Here is a 24,735-nt window from a genome sequence, read left to right as displayed (position 1 = left end):
GACTGCAGAGATTTCATTCAAAACCCAGGAAGTTTTAACCTTTATGTAAAAAACTGTTTAGCTTTAACCTTGGAACTGAGACCAGACTGCTCTTTGTTTGTCAGAAGCTTTTGTGGTAATTCTTAGTCACTTTTCCCTCTTAGCAGGCCAAGTTGCACAGAACTCGTGAAAACAACACAAAACATGACCTTCTTTTATATTATGACCATTACAGTAGATCATAAGATAATAAGGAGCTTAAAATTAGTGTATGTCTTACAGTTTCTAAGTGCGTTATTCTGACCAAAATGGCTTAAAACGGCCATGTCACAAAGGAAAAGTAAGTCCCCAAAGGAAACCTTACAGATTTAAATTTTATGTATATATGTGTGTATATATGTGTATGCACGTGTAAAATAAATATATTTTAACCCTTAATACTGGCTTTCTCCCATTCAGTAGCAAAATGAATGCTTAGGAAAAGCATATTAAAAATAACATCCCTCCATTATCTCAAAATGGTAATGTCCTTGGTAAATATGGATATGAACAAACCAGTATGGTTTTGTAACCATTAATCTTTATTGGATAAATGTATGTTTTACAAAGTAAGCTTAACAAAATAACATGGTCTCAGGTTTTAAAAACCTGCATGGCGCAAACCTGACCTAAGTTCATAAAGAAATGATAAAAACTCATCCAACAACAGTTCATTAAAGCTAACATTTTCAGTGGTTGATGCATAAAACTAAAAAATCACAAGTCATAATCATCAAGTATCAACATGCATTTTTCTTCATAAGATGTGGTTACATACACTAGGAACGTGTACAAGGACATACAAATTTGTAGGGCAAATTTTGATTCATTTGCTCTATTGTTGTGCTACTGATACCTGCATCCAGTATAAAAGAATTTCAAACAAATGTTTTCCTAACCTCACCTTCTTGTACATTAATGGCAGGTAATGTCTGATTAAAATGTAATGTCTGTTAAAAAAGAATTTACATTTCATTACCTTACGTATGGAGAGCCAGAATAAGATACATTCAAACTTCGTATTGACTTTGATGCTTATTCAGAGGAAAATAGCAAGACAGAATTTCAGGTACCCAAATTTTGAAAAGCCAGTGACAAATATGAATGCTGAAGAGTGGCCCAGTGTATTGGGACCAGAGCTTCTGAGCCAGCCAGCATTTGCTTTCACCAGTTAAATACTGAACTGGCTTAGCTGCTGCTGCTTTGCAATGTCTTTTCCTGAAATACTGATTCTTGGAAGGCTGCTAGGAAAACTGTTTCAACAACTTCACTGTTAAGTAAATATGCAATATTATAAGGTACATCCTTCTGAAGGAGCTCCAAACACCACAAAGTTTGTGTATCTCTGTGCTGTTGGCATATCCTGATTTCTCTAGCATATATGCCTCTGCTTTGACACCCTGCATTTAGTTACATCAGGTTTTAAAAATTCTAAGGCTAGGAGGAAACATTACAGTTCCCCTGCCTGATCCCCTTCACACTGCAAACTAAATTACCTTAGCTTCAAGCTGCTACTAAGGCAAGAACTACTAACACTCTTCTTCTAAGAGAGAGAGAGTAAGCATAAATATATGCTAAAAATCTGTGAAAAATGACACCAGATACGTCTTCAGAGGTTTGAGATGGGAATGCAATAAACCTGAATCCTTGACATGTGTATTTTCACATTTTTTTCTTCTATTTGAGTTCATTCCAATCCAATACAAACTTCTTCCTTTAGATCTGGTCTCACCTGAGCCTGCTTATAATACATTCAGGCCTGTTTCCATGGTGCAAACTTAAATGAACATGTAACGAGAACTGAATAAGTTATTAGGAAATTTTGAAACAATTGTTCAGTTCCTGACATGTACTTAATTAGCGTATATTTAGAGATGAAATTGAATTTATGTAAACTGCTCTTTAAATTCTTTAAACTCCTTTTCCTTTTTTTTCATTCACTTTTGGGGAAGAGAGGAATAGCAACATTTAATGATTCAATAGGTGCAACCCAGATGACATCTGTGTGTCATCTGTGAATCTGTGTCAGCTGCCCAATGTATTCAGCTGATCTCTGACACACAAGTAGCAACACATTGCATCAAAACAAAGCTTCTTCATCCTCCAATGTTGTAATGTTATTTCACAGTCCAGTGAAAAATACCAGTTCCAAAAAAGATTTTTCTTCAGATAAATATCCATTGGGTTGTTTCCTTTTTTTTTTTTTTACTTGGTTTCAAAAAGAAGAAACCCAGCAAAGGTGGAGAAGCGTTGATGGTCCCCATGGAGGGCTCCATTTCCCATTCGCAGCCAAACTTCATCTCCCTTGGCGAGTTTTAGGACTGCACTATTTCCTGAAGTATCTGCTTTCCCTTTGGATTCATAGCTAAGGATGAATATTTTAACAAGTCAAATTTTTGTTTGTCAACAATGATCAAGCAAATAACTTAAAAAAAAAAATCCAACAAGTACATTGTTATCCTGAGAAAAATTTTCTTGAAAGGCTTGCCAACATTTTTTCAGCTTTATAAGGAAATTTTGACAACTTTCTGCATTTGATCTCCTAGTCAAATTTTGTACCTCACCTAAGTGCCTTATTTTATTCCTTTCTGAAGTTCTGGAATTGTAACTTATTTTTTTCCAGGACACAGGAGCAATTTTTTCATTTAAAATGAAACTCTGCCCACTGATCACAACACTACAGATTTCCTGTGATGCTTTTTTTCACTTGAATTAATCCCAGCCAATTTTAAAAGCCTCCAGGCCAGGAGGCTGACATGAGTTGAGCCCCTGTGCTGCCAGCATAGGCAACGAGCAGAGACAGGCAGCTTGCTCCGTCCTGAGCCTTTCATTGGAACATGGGTACATTTGATGAGGGCTAACCTCCTGGCTTTGCCTGAGTGTTGGTCCCCTTTCTTCCACTTCTTGCCTTTTCTAAAATCAATGCTTCAGGGGGAAGAGAAATGAAGCACTTCTTTTGCAGAAAAGTTCTGTTGGGGATGAAGCAGCCTCTGGTGGTGTGCTAATGATAAAAAAGCCAGTAAATGGAAGACCTTTGCTTCTTACTCATCCTTACTACTGCAGTATAAACACTTTCCAACTTTAAAGTAAATTGCTCTGCCCTCATGTTAACAAGACTGTAACTAGTCACTGAACACTTCATTATTTCCTTTCTCTGGCAAACCAAATGAGGATGAAGATATATTTTAGCAGAATGACAACATGATACCACTGAACTCCAACTGTGACTTGCAGTGCTAACTCCTTTCCCCGGACTTTGAGGAAATTGTGATCAAGGCTGAATTTTAAGTCCGGGATCTGTGGTGTGTGTGGTCCTAATATGCAAGCTGAGGATGGCAAAATAAAATAGTTTTTCTTGTTCATTATTTTACCCTAGAGAGTTTCTTCAAAAAAATGGAACAGTTGTATGTTTCTTGAAATATGAGCAAGCTATCACATCCATAGAAATGTTTTTTGCATTAAAATGGCCTGGCCCTTTACTTACCTATATAAGCTGAAGACTGTATTACCATTATGCATCAAGTACACGTACACTTCCTCCACATCTTCATGTTTCATCATATTGAAGGTGAAGAAATACACCCCTGAAAAAGTTATAAAATACAACTTGTTTGTTTCATAGAGAGAAGTAATCATGCTGCAGATTTGTGCTTCTTGCTTAGAAAACATAACAGCTGCGGACAAAACTGCCTTCCAGTTGTCAGCAGATATTTTGCTTCTGCTTATAGTGTTCCAAAATCTGATTAATTTTAATTCTGCATATAGCAGGGGTTGTTCTTCCTGCACCACAGCTGCATAAGAGGGGAGATTGATGCAGCTGAAAAATAACCCATGAACTGTAATGCTTCACTTCCACCACACAGCTGTTGCAGGTCAGCTCACAGCTGAACTGCTTTGGGGGAAGATGGGAATGAAGAGACTGACAAGAGGCAAGAGGTGGAGGAGGCAACTGGGAAGCTGCTGCTGCTGCTACTACAACATGAAGGCTGTGGTTCTGTCATCGCAGTGGCTGAATGGCTAGGAGTCACAGCAAAGCAGACAGTCCTGCTCCCTCCCCAGCCCTGGCCATGCCTCTTTCTCCTGCCTTTGTGTCAGCACTAGTCTTACTGGCTGGCAAGACCTCTCTTGGCTTGCTCGGTTTTTTTAATTCGCTTTTCTGGAAAGTAGGTAACAAGAGCTATGCAGAATGAGTGTAAAGGCAGTTAAGTAGTGTCTCATCCTTACTGACAACATTTTTCCCTATGGCTCCAAGAATTATATTATTTTGTTTTGCAAATGCTCACCATTCACTGGAGCACCAAATCTGCCGGTCATGACATCAAAAAAATTCCCAACGTTGGTTTCAACGCTACTGAAGATGATCCCACTATTCTGGTTGCTGAAGTGAGTAGCCATCGAAGCCATGAATGCGACCTGCAAAAATCCAGTTCTTATTCAGGCAGTTGTTCATGAAAAGCACGTGTGTAGAGCAATCAGGTACAGATTTCTTCCTGTATTTGCAGTCTGTTTATTTTCCTGACAGATGTTCTTCTAGGGCTTGCTCCAAGGTCAATAAACTCCAGTTAACAAAACTTCCATTGAATGAAACTGGAAGAAGACTAGGGTTCTCATATTCAATTGGACTATTCATGACTGTAAAGTAAGCGTATGGTCAAGTGTTTGCTGTTTAGAACCTTAATTTCAGATTTTATTTACTTTTAAGTCTTGCTAGAATGATGCAACAGCAACATGGTATTGAAATGGATGGTGTTTCTGACAAAAGGGTTTTATATAGTTTTTATGTATTCCCCAATGCATTTATACTGGATATTGCTTTTAACTGAATGTGTGAAAATAAATAATGCTCAGTAAAATCCATGCAGATTAGTGTTTCTTGCTAACTACTTTAGAGATATATAAAGCACTTTTAAAGCACTTTCCCTCTGGAAGTGCAGCAGCTGGGACTCAATATTCAGTGCTTTTTCTCTCTTATCAGTTACCCTCAGTCTTGAAAACAGAGGGTGGTGGAGACCAAGAGGGGAAAATAAGAAAATGAAAACTGCTTCAACTTCATGTTTCACTTCTTGCCATAGAAATGTTTCATGGGAAGCAGTGCAAAATATCCCACACTGGACAACTTAAATTACCCTCAGCAAGATACCAGGAAATGACACTGACAGCTGGCCTGGTCAGGGAAAGGACTGACCTTTTCTGTAAGTCTGTCATTGCTCCCTCATTATGTCAGTAAATGAGGTAGCATCAGAATTGCTGCACCTTGTTGTCAGAAGGTCACATAGAGAATTGGCTTTTTATTTCCATCTCAACTTCTTAAATGACAAGTGTTCAACTGCAGCTGTTACTGCCCATCACAAAAATGACATTTTTTTGTGAGATTCCTGCTATGCTGGTATTTAAAAAATAAAAAAACAGCCCAAACTCCTTTTGATTTCACATCCAAACCAGAACAAAACCAAAACAGACAGTCAAATGCAAGTCTGGATCCAACAAAGGAAATCGTTAGCCATCTGTTCAGAAATTTAAGGAGCTCCAGATGTGAGCTGAAAGCTTGGGCTGATTTTCCTTACCCCTGCATGGATGCATTTTCTATGACGGCAAATTGTTAATGTCTTGCTTCTCAGCCAGGATCACATCAAAGTTCATCATGTGTTAAAGGAAAGCAGCTGCAGTTGCAGATTGATGGAATTTATTGCTTTTGTCTAGATTCCGTCTCACAGACTCTTTGACCCTGAGCTCCTTTTTGTAGGCTGATCAGAAGAGCAGAAAAGTATGTCCTTTCTCTCTAGGTTTTGTTATGAAGTAGCAGGTCAACATGGATACATGAAGTTTTTCAAAATAATCCTGTACTTAAAACAGTATTGTATTCAAAAGTGTTTTCTTCTATACCCCCACTGACTTTAAAATTCTTAAGTGTGGTGTTAAGAAATAATATGTTATACTGTAAGCATTTTTAAACATGTCTGTTTAAAGAAATGATGGAATTTTACTTGGAAAAAGGTATTACAATATGACCTTTTATTATTCATCCTCTCATTACTTGGTTTTAATTACATTACTACCATTATGTTTTTGTAAGAAAAAAAATAGTGGTAGTTCATTTCCAAATTGCAAAATGACATCTGTTGAATGTAATTAAATGTATGTTTATAAGATATTCACCTATACCATTAGTGTAATTGTATATATTTCTATATGCATATATTATATATGCGCATATATACGAATATATGTATCTGTGTGTATGTGTGTGTGTATATATATATATATATATACACAAGCTCTCTGCCATCTGCCGGATTCCTGGGATTTGAAGAAGCTCTAATGCAAAAGCTGTGAGATTGTGCCAACACGACAGTTGAGCTTGACAGCTCAGGCTTGAACCCAGGTTTTAATGCTCATCTGGCTTTTGAGTTTTTCATTCATAGGCAGAATCTACAAGGCCCCAAACATATTTAAAGTATCTAGACATATAAATATACAGATAACTACTGAGGGGTATTTTTCGAAACTAAAGGACTCTATCTGCACTCAGAAATTTTGAGCCCATACTTTGAGAAGCTGGATATATGTGCTTCAGCCTGGCTGCCCTGAGAAACATGACTCCTTTACTGTTTTCATATGCTGTGGGAAGTGCAATTATTTATGTGATACGTCTTGGTAGGAAAATGATAGTCCCTGGTATTCTCCTTTAATAACCCAGACACTGGCATTTTGCCCTCAAAGGAAAGCATATATGCTTCTTCCTGCCTATTTCTCAGCTGGATTCTGAATAAAGCTTTTATTTTCCAGAAAGATCTGGCAAAGCACATTTTTCAGTCAGGACAAGGGCTGTATATGCCTTTTACAGTATTAATTTACAGGAGGATTTGCTTCTTAAGTATCTTACAGTAATAAGGTGCTGGTTTACAGTGAAGAAAACCATAATCTGAGATTTGCAGCAGCCAATATGAGCCAGAGATGTTGTACCTGCAGCTCTGGGGGAATCCCAGGGTAACCTTTCTCGCCTTTGGGCCCATGATGTCCACGCTCTCCTCTTGGTCCCATATCTCCTTTGTCTCCTTTCTCACCTTTGGCTCCTTCCTGGCCAGTTGCTCCATTATTTCCATTGTTTCCATGATTTCCTGAAGGGAAACAAAGCTTTCTGTTTTATTTAAAGAATTTAACACATTTTAACAGATAAGTGTGACAGGGTCCTCTTCCACAGTTTGCAACACATGTAGTCTTCGGTGCCATAAACCCCAGGTTGAGCTGTGATGGATAAGAAACTGCTGTGTGGTCAAGCTGAAGGTGAAGGTTTTGGTGAACAAGTTTCCAGAAGGACACTGATTTTAGGAGTTTACCCTCATGTTGTTTTGGTGTTGCTGTATAAACTGGTGATGTCTCAAGTAATTGGTTTGTAGGGGAGATGTGCAAGAAGACCTCAGCAGACACAAGGCTCAAGGAAAGCAAAAGTCACTTTCTATTGACACATACCAGGTAGCCTGCAGAAGCACTTTTGCTTTTCCTTTAGTATAAAAACTAATTTCCTGGTAATTTAAGTCAATCATGAGAGAATAACATAATTTTGAGTAAGATTTTTCTATCTTTAGAACACATCCACACAAATCATGAATGGCTGTATCGTTAAAGTTGCTAAAATCTGTGCTAAAAACAGGACAGTGTGCATTCTCAGGGTGCTGGTTAGCTTAAAGGGGTTGTTTGATTGCATAGTGCTAGATTTAAAGAGAGACAAAATTTTTATAATCAAACTTTTCTGAGATGGCTTTGTATGAGTAAATGAGTAAAAAGACTCATTATAAAATACGCATCTGCAGTATTACTTACTTCCTGGTGTTTACTGACTAAATTACTGAGCAAATGTCTATGCAGCTGACAGGATTTTAAATTTGGCTAGAATCACTGAACAATTATTATGCCTCCTACAGCAAAAGCCTGATCTTTCGGCTCAGGGGATTAATAAATGTCATCATTGTTCTAATTCTACCTGAATTGAAATTAGGTGCTTTGACACTCTGCTTGTTCTTTGATTATTCTCTCTGGTTACAAATTTACAAGAAGAATAGTGTTGTTTGAGATCAAATCTGATGATGAAGTGATCCTTCAGAGTTTTTCTATTAAGAAAAAAAAAACGCACTTCAAATGAGGAAGACAAATGGTGAAAGAAATTATACACATTTTTGTTTAGATAGAGGAATCTGCAGCTCTTAATAAGAATCATTCTTTATGTGAAGCCAGAGCTGCTCTACCGGTTCAAAACAGAGGTCTCCAAGCAACATTTGATTCAATCAAGGGGGAAAACAACTGCTGTTATTCCCCTTACAGGCACAACAACATGAAATCTAGCAAATGAAGGAGACAGGAATCCCAGGGTGCAGAAGGTTGCTGCCAGATGCATGTTTGTGGTATCCTGCCGTGACAGAAAGTGGGACTCAGACATATGAGGGAAGGGAAAGCTGGGACTAGGCCACGTGCTGGTATATCCACTGCAGCCTTGAAAATATGGGTCTAGTATAAGATTGTATCCTGTTTCTAGGAAGCCAACACTTTATTAATAACTAATGGATCACTGAATTGCATTTTTATTGTGATAACAGAAAATGTAAGCTTTTGAAAAGGAGGCAAGTCTGTCTTTCAGTGACCTGTTCATTTATGTTGTACCTCTGCTTTAGGAATGGTAATTTCCAAATCCCTGAAGATAGCCGCTGTAACAAAATTACACCAGCATGCAACCAACATTTTCCCTTTTCTAGGCTCTTCTATTTCCATATAAATTATCAGATCAGAGTATACAGTTTTCTTGTGTAAGCTGTTCTTCTGTGCACATTTTTAATGTAAAAAAAAAAAGAAAATTATTTTTTATTATCGAAGACAAGAGGAAAGAAGGAAGTGAAGGAATTTACATGAGAGAACAGAAGCATCTGTGTTTCTGTAAAATATTGGCTATCAGTATGCTAGATGAAGAAAAGCCCTTGAATACAGTGCACAGTAACACAGCCAGATATACAAAGGTGATCACAATAATCAGCTCCAGGGAACAAGTTCTTCCAAATTTCATGGGAACTGCATGCTGCTTTAAGAGAGACCAATTTTCCCTAGGGGGGTAATAAGATTACTTTCAGTATGAATTGTGAAAGCTGAATTTAATAACAAATAGGTTTTCAATGGAAAATACCTTAAAATATAACTGAAAATATCTGTCTTCTCTGAAATTATAGAAAAACTTGTTCCTGAATCTGTCCCCAAATACTGATGTTTGGACCATTCTCTGGTATTTCATAGAATAACCTGTAATTTATGGCCTGAAATTAGACTGAAGAAGAAGTGAATTTAACTTCATCTTTACCTGGCATCCCAGGGGGCCCGGGAGGTCCTGGGGGCCCTTGGTAGAGTCGAACTCCAAAGTCACCTCGGCAGCAGGAACTGCAGTCTGGATTCTGTGGTCCAGGCTGGGGGGGCTAAGTGCACAAAAATAAGCTTTAAGTAGCTCATTCATGGAGGACATCAATCTTATGCATGTCGGTTACAGGGTCTTCATTATATGTTTCTGTTTATATACTTGGTAAGTTTTCAAAACAGTTCTTATCTGGCATGAAATTCTCACATAGCTGGGTTGTCCCTGAAGATGTTATTTTTGGAAGATTTAAAGGAATAGCTCTCAAAGCGTTCAAAGAGCTATACAAATACTAAAAAAACAACTTGTCGTGTTAAATAATGAGGGCTTTGAAAATAAATTAATACCAAATAATGAAATTTAGATGACTATTTCAATTAGATTCACATCCTGATCCCACATTTGAACTGACCTTTGATGACAAACATGCCTATATACAACAAGTGGTAGGACACAAGAGACTTGATTTGACTTTCAGCAACGAACTATCCTCCACTAAACATAAATAAAACTGTGTTGGACCACCCAAAGAAGATATTAAAAAAGTCTGTGCATCATATTCCTCTTCATGATCCCAGACCTGTGTATTTACAGGCTACTAAACTTGGGAGAACCTAAAGAAGTGCCAAGACAAAAGACAAAACTTTGAACTTACCACAAGACAAGGTTGTTAGGGGCTTTTGATCATTTTTAGTGGTGAATGTGTAACTATATGCTGACTAATATAGCAGCATTAATAAAATAATGCGTTTATTATGTACAGCTCAGCTACTGTAGTAATCAGTTTAATAATGGTTTTGTTTAAGTGGTTTTCTTTTCCATATTATTGTATTTGTACTAATGGAGACTCATTCAATTTTGACTGGATTTCATGACTTAGTTATCATAGATCTTCCAGTAGGTCCGCTGAGGCCAAGGTCCAGTGTTTTGTTTTATTCCTCTACTTCCTCATTTGTACCTCTTGTTTCTTTTCCCCTACAATTCTTTCCTAATATCTTGAGATGCAAACTGCAGTTCCTAAAATCTGGAGAGGGATAATTACACCAGTCCAACTACTACTTCTACTTCATTCTACTATTCATCTTCCTTCCCCTTCTTTTCCCTCATCCTTATCATTGTCAAATTACTTGCCTGATGCAGAGTTACTGGTTTAGTGGCAGAAAATGAGCCTCTGGCAGGATGGGAGCTGTCAAATGAACACATAGATGTGCTGTATTGCTGCCCTCAGTGTCATCAGTGACGTCATCTGAAACTTTCTGCCTATGTTTTGGACAATACCAAGCACACCCCCAGAATTCATTCATTTCAGGAGGCTTAGGAACTTACAGATACAGAAAATTCATTTCATGTCACCACCACAATGCTTCAACTCTTCCAATGAGACGCACGCCCTGTCCAGCTGGAGCCAGTGATGGTGGAGTTACCATGGGAATAAAGGCCAACTTTACTGCTAAACAAATATCCTTCATATTCAAAGAGTTATGCAAAAGTTAAGACTTGCCAATGGGCAGAAGGGCTTCATATTTATGGGGTTTTGTCAAGGCTATTCTTTTTAGCTTAATTCCAGACAAGGTCTATACTTAATGAGAAAAGTAAGTTCTGCCTCTTGAACTATCTCTTCCTGGAGAACCTGTTTGTATTTTTCTGGCTGTTTTGTCTCTTCGAGTTGTTAGGAAGGACATAACTGACAATCACCCAATACATTTTTTATAATTTTCCTAATATGAGAGAAGAAGCAGCCCTGCTTTCAGCTCATTTTCAGTCCTTGAAAGGGAGCCAAGTACAAGAGGACTGGAATTGTGCAAGCATTTTGCACCCCCTAAAATAATAACATTGATTGTTGCATTGAGATTAAAATCTCCACCTTTTTTTAGATGGTGCTTCATATTCACGTTAAATGGGAAAGTAAACTAAATACACACCTGCCAAGAGCAAGTAAGTCATATCAGCCTGAAAATATCCAAAGACGTAGAATGGTGGATTGTAACTGAGGAAATACGTGAATCCAATGAAGTGGACTGCATGTGAGACTCTCTGTGCAAATGTGATTCGCCTTTTTCACACAATGCATTGAAATCCCGAACTGTATTAGAGAACCAGCTATTTTATCATAAAATAGATACAAGTGTTGGTCATAACCAAGTGCTATTACCTCTAAAAAAGCTAATCAGGTTCTTAGGTGTGAAATAAGTCAAGTCCTGCCAGTCTGGTTGTATGCAACAGTTCCACTGATTTCAAAATAGCTACTTATGCAGGTCTTAAATAATTAACTTACTATCTTTACTGATTTTTTCACTAGGAGAAAAAAAATTGTTCATGGTCAGCTGCCAAGGATGATGAATATTTAGGATTTTCTTTTTAATATTTAAAAGCAGAGAACTTCATGAAGAGTACATTTAAAGGAAAAATGTGTTCCTATATTAAAATTACACTCAAATGTGACATAGAGATTAGTTGCAGTCTACTTGCCAAAGGCATCCTTTGCAGCCATTTGTGCATAAATTGTGTCAGCGAATCTTTGGCTTTGCTGCCAGAACATGAATGTGATTTAGGAGCTTGTGAAATGCATCTGACACATTGATATCCTAATACTGATAGAAAGCTGGAAGTATTTCTGAGGCTGTTTGCTGAATTTCCCATGATTTAGTATATAGGAGAATCATCTAGGCAACAGATGGTCTATAAAATTCCCTTAATTTAAAGCTGTGAACGAGTCATAATTGGAGACCCAGCCCTTTCTGACTTCCCAATTAATTTTATGAGTTTCTGTTTTATTGTCTAAGACAACGCAGAAGACAGGTGATGTACCTCCACCATTCTTGGCTTCTGTTCTGAATGTGCAATAGTCAGTCTCTGTGGGCACTAAGGCCCTCCATGCCCTTTCTCTAAGCAAAGAAACAAACAAAAGTTGCCAAAATGCAGGATAAAGCACTGCTTGCGTAGCGATATTTAAAGATTTTCAAAGAGCAACCTGAAACGGAAAAATGGTCTGTCATAGCTGTCCCTAGTCACTAGGAGTTCTTGTTCTTGAGAAATATACATTATATTTTACATGAGTTGGAAGAAGTGTGGAAACTGGCCTTGCACCCAGTGCAGCAAGGACAATAACAAAGACAAATGCTATCATCTCTGTCCTACAACAGGGAATGGACTCTTTAAACACTTTAAAACACTTCAGCAAGAGAGTGAAATTCTTCTCTTTAGCCTCTCTTTAGCTGGATAAAGTTATTCTACCTAAAACAATCAAGAAAGTAGGAACATAGGAATTGAACAGTTTCCATATAGCTCAAGGGGAAGAGAGAGATTTGACATGAATTAAAACATGTCAGTGCCACCTTTGTTCTTCCTATGCCTAAAAATTCCTGGAGTCTGGAAGTGGAAAATACGTATTGTGTAAGCCACTCTGTGATTGATTATCCCTGTCATGCATCTGCTAGTGCTCCATTTCATTTTAGTAAGCCAAAAATCACATCATTTCCCCAGAAAAGATTGCTTCTTGGAGATGGGCTGGCAGGTAAATGACTGCCATCAGCTGTACTCAGACTCGCTGGGCTCACTTTTAATGTCACAACCAGTTCCCTCAGCAGGCAGTTCCAGACAAGTTGCATTAAACTCTCTGATGAGAGACACATGCAGCCCAAACATAGTGACACTTTCTGTGAGGGAGAGTTTGAGCCCTAAAAAGTTGTAGTTTTACATTAAATCCTGCATTATCTGAAATTGTATAGGGTTAAAAGGGAATCTTTTGTCCCTGGTTTGCAGTACACAGCTGCAGAATTCTCCCTGTAGTAAAGAGGTCTGCACACACTAGCGGGCTCTTTGGACTGTATACCTTATGTTTTACACAGTTTATATTCTGCTAACACAGTTTAACATGCCTACAGTTAAATATCTGTTTTGCTGAGTGCACTGGAGGAACATTTAACTCCTGCCTGAGAAATACAAAATGCAAAGCACTGTGAAGTTTTAATACAGGGAATACAGTGGTGTATTAAACCTATTCCCATACTTGGATGTGTTTCAGTTCTTCAAGACCAGAATAAGATTAAAATCAAATCTTTTCTCTGCTTATCACAACACAGCTTATTATTCGACACTTATGTGCATGTCCTTGATTTTGGCAATTCAAAATATCAAATTTTGATCTGAAAAAATTTTAAAACCCCAGATGATAAAAGGTGAACTATACAGGACTGAAACATTTGTATCAGCTGTATGAACAAAGCACTCATGTTCCTGCTGTTACTAAAACACATCGATCAGAAAAACCTCTTCATTTGAGTGGAATTTTGTTTTGCCTAGTGCTAGAAAAAACTTCATCTTCTGCCCTTCAGATTTTTTTCTTTCAAATTTGGACTGCAGTGTTTTGTGTATTATCTATTATGCCATTTTCCTGGTTTTATAAACTAATGACTGTAAAGTGCCATGAAAGGCATAAAAAGATTCCCAGTTTAAAATGCAGATACTGCAGATGATTTAGAGTTTCATTGTGAGCCTTTTTTCTTCTTAAACTCTCAGTTGATTTATATTATTAAATCTACTCATTACACTAGTATATATTTTTTTCAAGCTACTCCTTAGAATAAAATTTTTGAACATTCAGAATTTCATTATGTTTGTCTCAAGCTCAAGAGATATACTTTAAAGACATCATTTTCAAGTAAAATTATTCTCTGCTAATTGAACCTCTCCAAATACCTCTAGAAATTCTGTAATTTTCTTTCACATCCAAATGAGTTAGCAATATCTAAAACCTTGGTACATTCAATAATTAATACCTTGGGATAATTAAGACACTGTATTTCAGAATTTCACGGGTTCCCACTTTCAACAGAAAAAAGCACTGCTGCCTATATTGAAATCAGTGTCCCCAACCACTGCTGGTTCTACCAGCTCATTAAAAGATCCTATAAAGCAACCCAGCAGGATACAGACCAATACACAGCTTTAATAAAATTATTTCATAAATATACCACTAATAATGTTAGCAAAAAAATAAAATATCTCATTAGCTTTAAAGATATCTTTAGAAGATTAATTCAGAGTACCTGGACTCTATCTGAGGTAGTCAGTTCTACATCATCTACCTCTGGTCTCAGGACTTTATGGTCTGTAGATGTGCTATTAACAACAGTCCACTCTATTAGTTGATTCCGCTGTTTCAATATTTCCCTGCTTCTGGAACCTTTGTGACCAGTCTGGTGGTGACTTTGCAATATTTTGGCCACGGGTTTATAAGATCTTCTGCTCACCTCCATGTATTCATCTTGACACAGGCAAAATGGAAGAAAAAATAAAGCCAGTAGATGCCAACTGATGAAATCCTTCTCTGCCATGTTATTCAAAATAATTTTTCAGGAGTCCAGCAAATGCCTTGCAGAAGTAGAACCTCTTTGCTGCACCAGAAGTTATGTGGTCCCTTCAGCTTTTCCACTAGTAAGCCTGGCACGGAGACCAGTACCAGGTTTTATACAGTTGCATGCAATAAATAAAACTAAAAATGCCAAAGTGACAGGATCCTTCATCCAAAATCAGTCATGCTCCTTTAAACAAACCAGGCATTATTCACCACTTCACTACCACAAGGAAAATTGATTTGTATGCTGGAAATGACCACAGCATTTAATGGACTCCTGTGGTTCCTATTTGGGGGCATTAAAAAATGTAGCACCTTTCCTTTGGCATGTTTTTGTTTAAGTGTGAAAAAATGTGATGGAAATGGGGAACATGTGGCTAATGGTTTACGCTCCTTGATTAGACATGGAAAGGCTGTGAATTCACACTCTTAAATGTTTTTTGGACACAGTCACCTTTCTTATTTGCCAGGAAATTCACACACACAACTGCGTCAGCCCAGTCCGAAAAATCCTTCCAAAAGCAATTAGGAAACAAAAGCACAAGAGGAGGTTTTGCATATGATCCTGACCCAGTGGCTGTTTCTGACTATGCTTTTCATTCACTAGAAGAAAAATATTGAATTTCTGTCAGTTGGCCACCAGTGGAAGGAGACCGGGTAAGTAGCTTTAAAAAACTGGGTTGAATTCAGATTCTCAGAGCCCCATTTCTCAGTATTTCAACATACTTGGCCAAGTAGTATTTTCTCTCTTGAGTTCCTAATGTTTTCCTAAATGTAATTGCCAAACCAAGTCTTGTGTTTTCACTGCCAAGTAAATATAAATTTACCAGGGGCTTCTTTCAGACTAAAAGAATCAAATTATATGTATATAATAATAATATCTGACACAGGCTGGCTCAAAAGGTTGAGCTCTGGCATGCCCTCGGTCAGAGGGAACACAGCGTCACTTCCACAACGTCCTCAGGGAACGCCTTCGGTGGCAAAGCAGGGTGCAAGGTAGACGCGCGTGCTGCTTCCTCCTCAGAGGAGGCACGACAGGCAGCCGGTGTCTGGGCTCGCATCAGCCTGGAGGTAAAGGAATAGAGAGGGGTCTCTGGTGTGGGTTCCAACACAGGTTTATTGCCGGAGGGTCCAAGGACCAGAAAGGCCCCAAGGGAAGCCATGCATGGCTTTTTAAGGGGGGGTGGAACAAGGCAGGGAAAAGGGAAGCAACCAGTGGAGGACAACCAAGGGGGAGGATACAATTAAACTTGAACCAATGGGGAAAACAGGGAGGCGGGAGTCACAACAGGAAACTAATGAACAACTGAGAAAAGGAGAAATTTCTAGACCAGGGGGAGGTAACTTGGGTCCGAGAACCACCCAGGGGGATGCAGCTTAGACCTCTGAGCCGTCCCACGATCCGCCCTCTGACCCTCTGTCACGGGCAGGGAAATCCACCTAATGGATGGCCCTGACTTGAGTGGCACGTAACAATCTCAGCTCCTGAGTGAGCTGAGCCACCCCAACATCTCCCCCTTTTTTATTGTATTTAGATGAGGATATCGGTGCTGAGAAAGTTCTTTCAATTGCAGAAAGTAAACATTTTTTAAAACACCTGAAAAACAAAAGAATAAAAAGAATGATAACGAAAATCCATAAAACAGTCTTTAAAATGGATGAAATCCACCTTGATAATCCCCAGTTCTTAAAAATATTATCCATCCAGTCTTCTGTCTCTACTTTGATTTCAGAGACCATTTTCTGCATCTTTTGGATGGTGGAATGTATGCTCTCGCTTTTTGAGGATAAATTGAAACAGCACATTCCTTCAAATTCTTGGCACCCATGGCCGTGTGCTAGGAGCAAAACGTCTATGGCAGCTCTGTTTTGTAGGGTAGCCTTTCTAGTTATTTCCTCATCTTCGAGGAGGCCACTTAGCACAGCTGATGTAAGATTGGCTTGTTTAGCCACCCAACACTCTAGGGTGCCCAATTCCCCTAGAGCCTTCGCCGCTGCTACCCATGGCAAAAAGAGGGAGACGGCGGATCTTTTTAGGTGGGACCAATGGAAAATTTCTGAATCGCAATTTTTGTCCAAATTTTTGAGACCCCTCTTTTCCCGAGCCAATTGGGTTCTGTTGCTCCAATTAATAATTTGGGTCAAGTTGGGCGTAAACAGCGTCAGCTGGCCTAATGTATACGGACCTCCGCGAAGCCAAGAAGGGAGACCTGCCCATGCCCTATCCCCGCAAATAAAGAATTTCCCCTTTGGAAGTTTTTTGGGATGGTTAGTGGATGCCGAGAGGGTAAATTCTGTGACATTGCACCATTCTGGTGAGGTGAATTGCCTATGGTGCGGGTTGATGATGGTATATTTTTTCCCTTCCTCTTCTGCCTTATAATAAAAATGAAGGCAGAGGGGAGCTGGAGCGGACCCTAAGAGCTCAAGCTCCTGGGGTTCCTTCTCAGCATCAGGCAATGTTTTGGCCCACGCATCCCATCGTTGCAAGTGATTGGCTACGGTTGGTCCCCTTTTGGGCTTTGAGTATGGTGTATACGGAATCCCTACTAAACAGGTAGAAAGGGGGTCACTTGCAGCCACCGTAGACAGACAGCGATGGTCTTGTTGCAGCGCTCCAGCTAGGGTGACCCACATATTTTTTCTCAGTTGGGGGATTATCCATGCTTCTCCTTGCTGGTATAAAAGGAGCTGTAGCAGGTAGAACAATAGCAGGTGGGAGATCATCCTGTAGAAGCTTTAAACTAAGGAAGAGCAGAACATTATATGAATATGATAAACTTGAACAAAACAGTCATGGTTCCCTTGGATTCCCCCTCTTTCAAATAAAAACAAAGGATCGCTTAGGGTAGGGAAACACATTAGGGAAGATGGGAAGGGGAATGTTCACCTCTGCAGCCTGGGAGAAGAATTCCTCTTTTGTTTAGGAGGTCTTGTTTCTCCTTCTTTTCCAGGCTGTTGCCACTGCATTTTCTGGTTTTTTAGGTTTCATTGTCTTTATTAAAAATGGCTTGATCCACTTCCCAGGGATCCACTTAGGCCCTTCTGGGGTGGACACACATCCATAGCCTCTACCCCAGGTGATTAAGGGGTATGGGCCACGTACTTGCAATGTATCTGGATCCTTTATCAAGACCTCAGGTCTTTCAGTCAGTTTGGCCTTGGTAGAATTTGTAAAGTGCCTTATGATGGGGGGATTCGGTTCCTCGCAGGAGCAGTTTAGGAAATTTAGGGTGAAGAGTGCTTTGGAGAGTCTTAAGACAGGGGCATTGGTCTCATTGCCTCCTTTCTGCTATTCAAGTAGTCTTTTCAAAGTCTGGTGCTTGTGCTCGACAATCGATTGGCCCGCAGGAGAATGGGGGATGCCAGTGGCATGTTCCACACCCCATTCATCAAAAAATTTTTTAAGTTCTGCAGAAGTCTATGCTGGGCCATTGTCTGTTTTTATCTTTTTTGGTGTCCCCAACACAGCAAAGGCTTGAGTCAGAGAGTTGACGACGTCCTTTGCTCTTTCCCCAGGGTGGGCCAGGTTGTACCAGAAAAAGTGTCTACTGACACGTGTATGTATTTTTGGCAACCAAATGGGGGGAAATGGGTAATGTACATTTGCCATACCTCAAAACTGCTAAGGCCTCAAGGGTTAACCCCTTGGCCTAATGATGGTAGCTGATGTTTCTGGCAGTTAGGGCATGTTGCCACAATAGTCTTTCCTTGGTCTCTGATAAGGTGGAACATCCAGATGAGAGCTGGAGCATTTTGGTGGAATGTAGCATGGCTCAGCTGGGCTTGTTGGAATCTATTTGGTAAATTTGCCAATTCTATAGGCATGGCTAGTGCATCAGCTCTCCAATTCCCCTCTGCAATGAAACCGGGCAGATCAGTGTGTGACCTCACATGCATCACATAGAAAGGCTGCTTTCAGTGGGAGACAATTTGGATCAGCTTTGAAAGTAAGTTACGGATTTTTGGATTTGCCACCTTTTTGAGCGATGCTCTCTGTGCTCTGGACACTACTCCCGCAACATATGCTGAGTCTGTTATCAAATTAAATGGTTCATTGAACCACTCAAATGCTCTGACCACTGCAGCAAGCTCTGCAACCTGTGGTGATCCTTCGACCACCTGCATGTCAGACTCCCACTTCTGAGTGCAAGGATCCCTCCAAGTGATGATAGACTTGTGGGATGCTCCAGAGCCGTCTGTAAAGATCGTCAGGGCGTTGAGTGGTTCACGACTCTGAATTTCTTTTGGTATCAATTTGAAGGCCGAATTGAACAGTTTGTTTTTTGGGTTGTGTGCCGATATTTGTCCTGAATAACTATCAAAAGCAAATTGGAGACGTTTGTTGTTTTGAAGGAGATGGTCCAGTGCATTGGTGGTTAATGGTAGGTAAACGCATGTGAAGTCACACCCTGCAAGGGTACGGAGGTGGGACCTAGCCTTTATCACCAACTGAGCCATGAGCTCCTGTGGCGTTGTAATGCTTTTGGACGGCTGGTGCGAGAGGAAAACCCACTCAATGATCAGAAGAGAATCCCTCTGCACCTGGTCCCACTGGAAAATCAGCCCATGGAGGTATGGCATTTCCCCTGACACAATAAATTGAAAGTGCAGACCTGGGGCGCAGCAATGGGCTTGGCGAGATGACAACATGTCTTGGACCTTTATGATGGAGTTCCTCGCCTCCTCTGTCAACTGCCTTGGGGATTTGAGATCGTCGTTTCCGCGGAGCAAGTTGGACAGAGGGGCAAGGTCTTCGGTCGTCAGCCCCAGGAGCAGCCTCACCCAACTGATTGACCCGCAGAGTTGGTGGAGTTCCTGCAGAGTCCTGGGGTTATCACTGATCTTCAGTTGTTGGGGTGTCACTGTCTGCTCCTCAATTTTGACTCCTAAGTATTTGAAAGGTGAGGTTTTCTGGACCTTTTCGGCTTGGATCTCAAAACCATTGGCCTCTAAGGCCCCGATTACCTCGCTCAGAGTCCAGTCCAGGTATTGCTGCGTGGGAGCACACACCAGAACATCATCCATGTAGTGTAGGATCACGGCTCTGGCCGCTCATTTCCAGACAGGGGACAGAATGTGAGCGACATACCACTGGCAGATGGTGGGTGAGTTTTTCATGCCTTGCAGCAGAACTCGCCAGTAATGCTGCATGGGAACTTCTTGGTTAATGGAAGGCACCGAGAAGGCAAACCGGGGTGCATCGTCCGGATGCAGGGGGGTCTGGAAGAAGCAGTCCTTGATGTCTATGACTGCTGACTTCCACTGCCTAGGGAGCATGGAGGTTGATGGCATTCCAGGCTGCAGGGGTCCCATGTCCTCAATGACTTCATTGATTCTCCACAGGTCGTGAAGGAGTCTCCCCTTGTCTGTCCCTGGCTTTCGGATTACAAACACCAGGGAATTCCAAGCGCTGTTGGAAGGCTCGATGTTTCCCTTCCTCAGCTGCTCCTCCACGAGCGTGTTGAGTGCCTTCAATTGATGTCCCTTCAAAGGCCGCTGATCCACCCAGACCCTTTTGTTCATTAGCCAATTTAATTTCTGGGTGGGGCGCTCCGCAGTGGCCCCTACTAAAAATCCTGGGGTTGAGATGGGATTTCAACCCAGGCTCCCCACTGGGACATGAGATCCCTGCCCCACAATGTGAACCCAGAGTCGATTACAAATGGGCGGACTGTTGCAATCCGTCCCTCTGGACCTTCAGTTTGGACAAGAGTCCTGCTTCTCTGGGCAGCTACAGATCCTCCTACACCTGTAAGAATACCTTCCACCGGCTGCAGCTCCCAGTGTGACGGCCAATTGTTGGAGGAGATGACTGTCACATCTGCCCCCGTGTCCATCATTCCTGCCAGGCTGATATCTGAGCCCTGGCATGATGTCTTGCAACTAAGCATTGGCTTGTCCCTCCCTACCGCCTCAGCCCAGAAGACGGATGGATTGTAGTTCTTTGGTGAACTCCTAGGCATGAGGATGGCCTGAGCGACAACCTGGCCAGCTGCAAGAAAGAAAGGCGGGTTAACACGTTGAGCATTTATTGTGAAGAGTCCTTGGGATCCTACTTGGACGATCTCTGGTGTAATGTAGATCTCTGGTGTGGTGTCCCCCATGGTGAACAAGCAGCAGTCTTTACGTCCTTCGCAATTCACGAGGACCTGGTGAGGTGTGATGGAGTCCATCGTGGTTGCAGTGGTGGTAGTGACAGTCCTTCAGGTTGCAGCTTCCTTATTTGTGTCTTCATGCAGGGCCGCAGATCCAAATTGTGTCCTCAGTTTCCCGGCTGTACCTCCAAAGGAGTGGGCAATGTTATTTGCCCTGGGGGAACAGCTTGGGAACCTTGATTAATAGGGTCTGGAGCTCTGCAGTTTCGGGCCATATGTCCTGGTTTGCCACATCTGTGGCAAATCCAGGTTTTGTTTGTTGTCCTCCTGTCCTGAGGTGCCGTTGCCTCCGTGGCACCCGCAGCTCCCACCACATTCCCCCTTGTTTTTAAATTTGGTTGGCCAATGGGAACTAAGGTTGTGCAATGCCGAATCATCTGTTTTAGGGTTGGTGGAGGATCAAGTGGGAGAGTCATAATTACCCTCTTGCATGTTTCATTTGCATTAGCCTTGGCTATTTGGGTAATTATATTTTCTCTAATTCTATGATCTTCCACTTGCTTCTCCACCACTAGTTTTAATTTATCAACAAAATCAATAAAAGGTTCATTTGGGAGTTGCCAAATTTCTGTGTAATTTAGTTGAGGCGCCAGTTTAGGGGGCATCATTAAGAAAGCATGCTCCGCCCTATGCTTTACAGCATTCAGGACTGGCTCTCGGGTGTTTTGGGCTTAGTCCTGTGGCTTGGCAAGCAACCTCTCACCGGCGAGGTGATCCATGGAAACCCCCGCGTTGTTCAGATCTTGTAATAAATTTGGGAGGATCTCCTTTAGTTGCTTTCTCCATCCGTCATCCCACATTTCAAATTCGGCTGGAGAAAGCAAGCATGAAAAAATACTTTGGAGGTCTGCTGGGACCATCACCGTATTAGTGAGGATAGCCTGCAGGAGATTCCTAAAATATGGACTCTCCCTCCCAAACTCTTTCTGGGCTTTGCAAAGTTCTTTGAGCCCAGAAGGGTCAAAGGGTTTCTATGTGGGGTTGCCGCCAGCCCGGTTGTAAGTAACCGGTGCAGCGAAGGGACTGGGGGAGGTGTCCGATCTCAGTTTCAAAATGGCGTCAGTTCCGGTTTCCTTAGCATGGGAACTGGAAGGCGGGGCATGGGAACCGGAAGGCCCCTCCCAGTGGGCAGGGGCTGAGGACAAAGAGGAGTGGCCACGGGGAGGGTGGGGACTTCCAACACAGGGGGTGGTACCCAACACAAGGGAGGAGCTCACAGCTGTCATGTCATGTGGGGGTGGAGACAAGAAAGGGTTAGGGGGAGGGAGGAGAAAGGGGTTATGGGAAGAAGAAGGGAAAAAGGTGGGTTATGCCATGCAGTCCCCTCCATTTTGGGGAAAGGCAGAAACAACAGGGAAAGAGGACAAAATGGTGGATGCAGGAGAATTCTCGTCACCATTTTGAGGGCAATAGAACTGGGAACCACTTTTAGGGTTAACAACCGGGGAAGAGGGCATAGGAGAGTGGGTTTGGGTAGAAGCCAAAACAGCTTGGCCAGGGCTATATCGACGGGGCAGCTGAGAAGATCGAGGAGGGTCAGGGAGATGGTGGCAGCCCTGTGCCTCCAGGCATTTTACACCTCCCGGTCTTCTCAGCGAAGGGGTAGTGGGACGAGGAACACGAGGGAAGGAAAGAGGGACTTGGGGAGAACTGGGGAGAACTCGGGGCTTTGCTTTTATTTTCCTATTGGCTTTGTGAATGTCTCTTAAAGCCCAAACCACACAGAGAAACCTCTCTCCAGAGATGTCTCCACGTTGGCTTAATTCTAATATTTTGTCCCCCACAAATTGCCAAAATGTGGCAGATTTTAAATTAACAGGGGACATCTGTGGAAAATAAAAGAAGAGCCACCTAACAAACTTCTTTAAAAATCCTTTAGAAAACTTAAACCCACAACCTTTCAGGGATTCCCCAACTTGGACATAAACCTCTCTTTGAGGCTGAGAGAGTCTAGAACCCATCCCTCTCTCAGCACTCTCTTCCACCCACCACCTACAAAAGGGAAAACTAAACAAAACTCCCAGGGACCGGGAATCACAGAAATACTCACCGAGTGCTCCCCCTCATAGAGCTACAGACGTCTGATCCAAGGAACCAAAAAGCATGGGTGGAGCCCTCCGGGTAAGGCTGCTCTCCAAGCTGGAGGTGCCAGCCTCCTCTCAGAGCACCGCTCTCTAAAACAGAGCGTGCTGTGACGAGAGATGTTGGCAGCTCCGAAGCCGTTTATTCTCGCTGTGCCCCGACAGCGAGGATGTCTCAGGGACTCACGTGTGTGGGTCCCTGTTTGGGCACCAAACTGATGCAGGCTGGCTCAAAAGGTTGAGCTCTGGCATGCCCTCGGTCAGAGGGAACACAGCGTCACTTCCACAACGTCCTCAGGGAACGCCTTCGGTGGCAAAGCAGGGTGCAAGGTAGACGCGCGTGCTGCTTCCTCCTCAGAGGAGGCACGACAGGCAGCCGGTGTCTGGGCTCGCATCAGCCTGGAGGTAAAGGAATAGAGAGGGGTCTCTGGTGTGGGTTCCAACACAGGTTTATTGCCGGAGGGTCCAAGGACCAGAAAGGGCCCCAAGGGAAGCCATGCATGGCTTTTTAAGGGGGGGTGGAACAAGGCAGGGAAAAGGGAAGCAACCAGTGGAGTACAACCAAGGGGGAGGATACAATTAAACTTCTTGGCTCCTGAGTGAGCTGAGCCACCCCAACAAATATCCTTCTTTTACTTTTTGAACCACCCACTAGTATTCTCTAGAAAGCCATAACTGCAGAATGGAGTTCTGTATATGCATCCACATGCACACCCAACCTTCCCAAAAGTGAGCAGCTCCTTGGTCTGTGAGAAACTCCTCACCGGTACATGGCTGCAACAACGTTACTGAAGCTATCAGTCCCAGGAATGATCCCCAGCCGCACAATGTGATTGGACTGACTCATACTCAAGTTGTTCAAGGTTGACCACCCTGCTCAGCTTTTGACTGGGGCTCCTCTGAGGTGTTCTGTGGCCCTAAACTATCCCTCTTTTTTTCTTTCCTGTTTTTTATATTTTTCCTTCCTCTTCGGTTGCTTGATAAATGTGAGGGTCAATGTGCAGGGTGCTAGAGTGGATGTTTTTAAATCAGGAGGCTGCAGTTGCATGCTCAGGGATGGCGTGTGAGGGAAATGGGGATACCAGGAGCCTGTTGGGATGCTGGTGAATGTTTCATCCCTCCAGAAAGTAGTCTTAGAAGCTAATGATGTGGAAATGTCACCCAGGTTTAATTTTGAGGTGGGAAATAGTGTATTCCAAAAGACATACTGGGGACAAACCAGGGTGTGACTAACAGGAAAGCCAAGACCCACCAGTGAAATGAGGTGCTAAGTTATTCAGTAATGTAGAAAGCCTTAAGTACACCAGCATGCCACGGCAGCAAAGCAAAGCTTCACAGTCACTGCTGGACAGATTAATGACCTGCATCTGCTAAAAGGCCCCAGTGCCAGTGACTTCAGCTGCAGGTGGCAGCAGCCTCTGGAGATGATGGAGATGAGGTATGGAGCATCTCCAGAAATTAACCTTAATCCTTGTGAAGTCTCAGGAAACCCCATGTTAGACCTCAAATGGGGAGAATAAGGCTCAAGCAGCGGAGAATTGGAAAGGGGCTGTGGTTCTTCTGTCAGAATGGAAGATTAACCCAGCAGAGATATCTCTGCAGGTTGTTTATACAGACTCTTGTGGGTGCTGGAAGGGGTGTGCAATTGATGTTTGCTGAGTGATGGTGAGAAAGTGCTTGAAGGATGGTGAGAAAGGATTCTCTGTTTCATATTCTAGTTCTTTCTGTGGGAGA

General features: G+C 41.9%; 1 protein-coding gene across 2 annotated transcripts; it reads right to left on the bottom strand.

Annotated features, from left to right (window-relative positions):
- Positions 1–539: 539 nt before the first annotated feature.
- On the bottom strand, positions 540–14,968 carry C1QTNF3 (C1q and TNF related 3). 2 transcript variants are annotated; one of them, XM_042028540.1, is made up of 6 exons: positions 14,455–14,968; positions 9,359–9,470; positions 6,982–7,136; positions 4,302–4,431; positions 3,503–3,602; positions 540–2,383 (listed from the first exon to the last, which is right to left on the bottom strand). In XM_042028540.1, exons 1-6 carry the CDS (start codon positions 14,740–14,742, stop codon positions 2,224–2,226), a joined length of 945 nt encoding a protein of 314 aa, XP_041884474.1. In that variant the 5' UTR covers positions 14,743–14,968; the 3' UTR covers positions 540–2,223. The 2 variants fall into 2 exon arrangements, with proteins under 2 accessions (XP_041884474.1, XP_041884475.1); XM_042028541.1 differs by having other exon boundaries at positions 14,659–14,960.
- Between the last annotated feature and the right edge of the window lie 9,767 nt (positions 14,969–24,735).

Source organism: Corvus kubaryi, unplaced genomic scaffold (genome assembly GCF_017639235.1).
Source record: "Corvus kubaryi isolate FWS band 111438036 unplaced genomic scaffold, C.kubaryi_AGA036_p1.0 37308, whole genome shotgun sequence".
NCBI lineage: Eukaryota > Metazoa > Chordata > Aves > Passeriformes > Corvidae > Corvus > Corvus kubaryi.
Note: the sequence above shows the minus strand (reverse complement) of the source record. Positions and strands in the feature narration are given on the sequence as shown.

Excerpts from the sequence above, each read along its gene's own strand:
- C1QTNF3 (XM_042028540.1), bottom strand. The coding sequence starts at position 14,742 with ATGGCAGAGAAGGATTTCATCAGTTGGCATCTACTGGCTTTATTTTTT. Across the intron at positions 9,471-14,454 it reads CTACCTCAGATAGAGTCCAG|CCCCCCCAGCCTGGACCACA; the intron begins GTACTCTGAATT and ends TTGTGCACTTAG. Across the intron at positions 7,137-9,358 it reads CGGGCCCCCTGGGATGCCAG|GAAATCATGGAAACAATGGA; the intron begins GTAAAGATGAAG and ends GTTTCCCTTCAG.